At 41.7% G+C, this 4,471-nt stretch overlaps 1 protein-coding gene across 2 annotated transcripts in view; it reads left to right on the plus strand.

The window, feature by feature from the left end:
• Positions 1–4,471, plus strand: part of Dnajb6 (DnaJ heat shock protein family (Hsp40) member B6) — a 49,646-nt gene that overhangs the window by 25,949 nt on the left and 19,226 nt on the right. For both annotated transcript variants that reach the window (XM_021190183.2, XM_029534797.1), the window contains exons 6-7: positions 3,089–3,220; positions 4,243–4,384. In XM_021190183.2, coding sequence (XP_021045842.1) covers positions 3,089–3,220; positions 4,243–4,384 — 274 coding nt within the window. The remainder of the gene's footprint in view (positions 1–3,088; positions 3,221–4,242; positions 4,385–4,471) is intronic.

Here is a 4,471-nt window from a genome sequence, read left to right on the forward strand (position 1 = left end):
AAAAAAAAAAAAAAAAAGAGGAAAAGACAAAGGCTTGGCTAGTTTAAGATTAGCTGTGGAGAATTTGTTGTTCATGATGATGTGGATTGTCTCTTAATTTGTGAATTATCTTATAGTATGTTTTAACTGCTTATAGCTAACAGTCACAGTCAAGATACGAGAGCCTCGGCTGGCTTCAAACCCAGCTATCTGATCCTCCTGCCTTTTGCAACTGCTGGATTCAAAGGTGCTGGGCATGGAACCTGTGGTTTTGTAGTAAGCTCCATTGCAGCCATTAAACAAACAAACAAACAAACAAACAAACAAACAAACAAAACAACTCTGTAGTCCTGGTTGGCCCAGAACTCAAGACAGAGATTCCCCTTCCCCTGCCTCCTAGGTGCTAGGGTTAAAGTATTACTCACCACACCGACTTAATGGTTCTTTTGTTTTTAGTTTGGGTATTATAAATAGAAGAATTGCCATCCCTGTGGTAGACCCGCTGTCTAGGAAACCTCTGTGGCATATGTACTTGGTTTGTTGTCTGCTAATCAGTTTGAGAGCCTCTTTGTAAATGAAATGCCTAAGTTTTGTCTTTTAAGTTTTTTTAAAAAATTTATTATATACACAGTATTCTGCCGGCATTTATGTCTGCATATCAGAAGAGGCCACCAGATCTCATTATAGATGATAGTGAGCCACCATGTGGTTGCTGGGAATTGTACTCAGGACCTCTGGAAGAGCAGTCAGTTATCTTAACCTCTGAGCCATCTGTCCAGCCCATGTACAAGTTTTATTTTCAGTCTTTGTAGCGACTGGGAAATTTTATTTACTTAGTCTTTTTCTTTTAAATAATGGGAAAACAGGAGTCTGTTTATAAGGGGTGGCCTCTAGTAGAACACAGCAACACAGCATTCGGGTCAGACAGCTCACATACGGTTCCCCTTTCTGGCTTCTGGGCACTATAACCAAATGAACAAACCTATACACAGACATACTCTTAGACATTTAAAAATAGATTCTGGGAAGAAAAAAGTAATAAAATACAATAAAACAAAATTCATAAAAGATGACATCCCTTACTTAGTCACAACTCAGACAGCTGTTTACTTGCTGTAGAGTGGGTCATGTTGGTGAGTACATAAGTTCCTTTCACTCAGCCACTGTCAGACCTTCGAGGAAGTCATCCAGGGCCACTTAGGCAGGGCCCTTAGGCAGAGCTGCCTGGTTAGCCTTGTACAGGATAACCTTCTTGCCCAGCTTGAGCCTCTTTTCTGTGCCCATCTTAAGCTTTCTGGAGCACTCCAAGCCTTTGCTCTGGTCCCTGAAACGGCCTTTTGGGCAGTCCTAGACAGAATGCCTATTCTGGAACCAGGGCCTACTAGGATGTTGTGCTCATCTGAATTTAAGCAGGCCAGCTGGCTCTTGCTTTGTCCATTCTCTTGTCACTTGTGCATCTATGACAACTTTCTGCATGCATTTATATTTGAAAGTATGTGATATATGATTGTTTACAGATTTCCTTCTTTACTAGGGGAAATAAAAACTAAGGTAAGTTTAAAAAGTAATAGTTAGAAATATTATGTTGTTAGCTGCCATAATGAAAAACTGAGCTTGCTGCCACCTTTAGATGTAGTGTTGATACTTGTTCTATGTAGAGGATTCCTTGCTGAATTATTGGTAAAGTGCTTTCTTTTCAGGGCCATCATGTTTCCATTTACGTGATGGTCACTTGTCCCAGCAAAAGTACTTCAGAAGTATAGTCCTGTGCTTGCCAATTAATGTCAGTTCAGATTCCATTGGTCTCATAAAAATAGAAGATTCTGCCTGCCTATGTGTCTGTATCACACAGGTATTGCCCATGGAGGCCAGAAGATGATGTTGGGTTCCCTGGAACTGGAGTTGAGATGGTTGTCAGCCTCTATGTGGGTGTTGCTCAGTAACAGCAACACCTGCTTTTAACTTCTGAGTCAACTCCATCCCTATCTTGTAAAGAGTTTTGAGCCATCAAATTGAATAGATATGAGAAAGCAATTATTGGGTCATAATCATCAGGCTCACCAGCAGTTTATTATATTCACCTGTTGCTGTTGTTCTGGAACTTTTGGAGACCAGGCTTGTCTCAGATTCAGAGAACTGTCTGTCTGAGTTGGGATATAAAGGTGTGGGGTACCATGCTGGACTCTGAATTATTTTGAAGACTGCTCCTTCTCTCTGTACAAGTGTATAGGTTGGAGGCTGGAGTGATGGCTCATTAGTACTACCTTTGCAGAAGATCTGTTTCCAGAACTCAAGTCAGGCATCGTACAAGTACCTTTAACTTCTGTTTCTGGGTGATCTGATGAGTCTGGCCTCTCTGTGTACTTGTATGCACGTGCCCCTAAACTACACCTAACTACACATAAAATAACAAAAAGTTGGAAAACAGCAACAAAGCTGTCCTAAGGTCAAGACCATCTTTTTTGTTTGTTTTTCAAGACATGGCTTCTCTGTAGCCCTGGCTATCCTGGAACTTACTCTGTATATCAGGCTAGCCTTGAACTCAGAGATCCACCTGCATTTAGGAGTGCTGGGATTGTGGGCCACACAATGCTGGGCTGAAACTATCTTTTCTTTTTTTAAAGATTTATTTATTATTATATCTAAGTACACTGTAGCTGTCTTCAGATGCACCAGAAGAGGACGTCAGATCTCAATACGATGGATGGTTGTGAGCCACCATGTGGTTGCTGGGATTTGAACTCAGGACCTTCAGAAGAGCAGTTGATGCTCTTAACCTTTGAGCCATCTCTCCAGCCCTGAAACTATCTTTTCTAATGAACCCAAATGTGTCCTGAGCTTTGTTGAACTGCCCTCTGAAGGCTTGATGAGGTATCTGTAGACACACCGTTCCCATTAGGCACTTGTCTGGTCATTTGCACTGAGCTTTATTTGAATGATAGCAGTAAGTGGAAGTTGCTGAGCATGCGCTCAGAGTCCTAAGAGCTGTTGGGTGTGTGTGCCTAATGTGTGACCCATGTGTTTCAAGGCGTTAACCCAACATTTTTCTTGTATGGAAAAAAAAACTTAAAATATTCTCATAACGCATTTTTAAAAAATCTGTTTTTAGAAGACCCATTTGATGACTTTTTTGGAAACCGAAGGGGTCCCCGAGGAAGTAGAAGCCGAGGTGCTGGCTCATTTTTCTCTGCCTTCAGTGGATTTCCTTCTTTTGGAAGTGGATTTACTGCTTTTGATACAGGTATTAAAGCCTTTCTTACTTTTGATCAGTCTTTTAGCTAGTGTAGTTTGAGATTTGTATGGGACAGGGCAGGTAAGTTTCTCTTTGGTTGGAAATCTGTTTCCTGTTTTGAGGTAGGTAGTGTAGACAGATTCTTGCTTTACAGCTCTGTGTGAAAGACTAATCCTACCACACTGGATGCCAGGTTTGAGCCCAGTCAGGGTTTTTGTAAAGGCATCTTGTCAAAAGTCATGGCCACTAATTGTGGGTGGGTGTGGGTGTGTAGTTGCCCCTGCATTAAGGTGCTTATAAGGTATGGCCCAAATGTGACATAGACTCAGAGTTCTCAAAATCTGTATATGAGAAAGCAGGCCATTATTTCCGTCTTTAATATAATTCTATTGTTGTATGTATGGCACAGGAATGCCATTGTGTGTTTGGAGGCCAGAGAAAAGTCTCTTATAGGTGGTCTTCTCTTTCAATTTGGCTTCTAGGGATGGAACTAAGGTCATCAGGTTTTAATGGCAAGCGCTTCCCCCCCCCCCCCCACACACACACCATGCCCTCCAACACACACACACACACACACACACACACACTCTCTCTCTCTCTCTCTCCCTACTGGGAAATGGTAGCTAATAGACTACAACAGTGATTTCTGGGTATGGTCTTGGCTGTTGACTAGCATGTGTTGCCTCTGCTCCCAACCCTTAAGTCTCACTCTGTAGAGTAGGATGGTCTTGAGACCTCTTCATCCCACATGTTTGGATTAAAAGGCATGTGCCACATTAGAACCTTGGCAAGTTGTTTTCTGGGGCAGCTTTTGGGAGAAAAAGTTAAAAATAACAGGTGTTTGTGCATGCTTATTGTGTGTGTGTAGGCACTTGTCTACTGTGTGGGTAGAACATCATTTAGGCTTGAACTAGTTAAGTACTTCACCCACTTTTTTCAGCTCACTTGAGGCTTACAATTTGGAATAAGGTTATTTTTGTGTGAATCTTAAAGTATGTAGCTTTTAACTGTACTTTTCTGTTTCTTTATAGGCTTTACTCCATTCGGGTCACTAGGTCATGGGGGTCTCACTTCATTTTCTTCAACGTCATTTGGCGGCAGTGGAATGGGCAACTTCAAATCAATATCAACTTCAACTAAGATAGTTAATGGCAAAAAAATCACTACAAAGAGGTATCTGTCCCGCCCCTCCTCCCCGGTTTTTCTTTTTCTTTTTTTGATTTTTCAAGACAGGGTTTCTCTGTGTAACACTGGCTGTCC

This window comes from Mus pahari, chromosome 2 (genome assembly GCF_900095145.1).
Source record: "Mus pahari chromosome 2, PAHARI_EIJ_v1.1, whole genome shotgun sequence".
NCBI classification, from domain to species: Eukaryota; Metazoa; Chordata; class Mammalia; order Rodentia; family Muridae; genus Mus; species Mus pahari.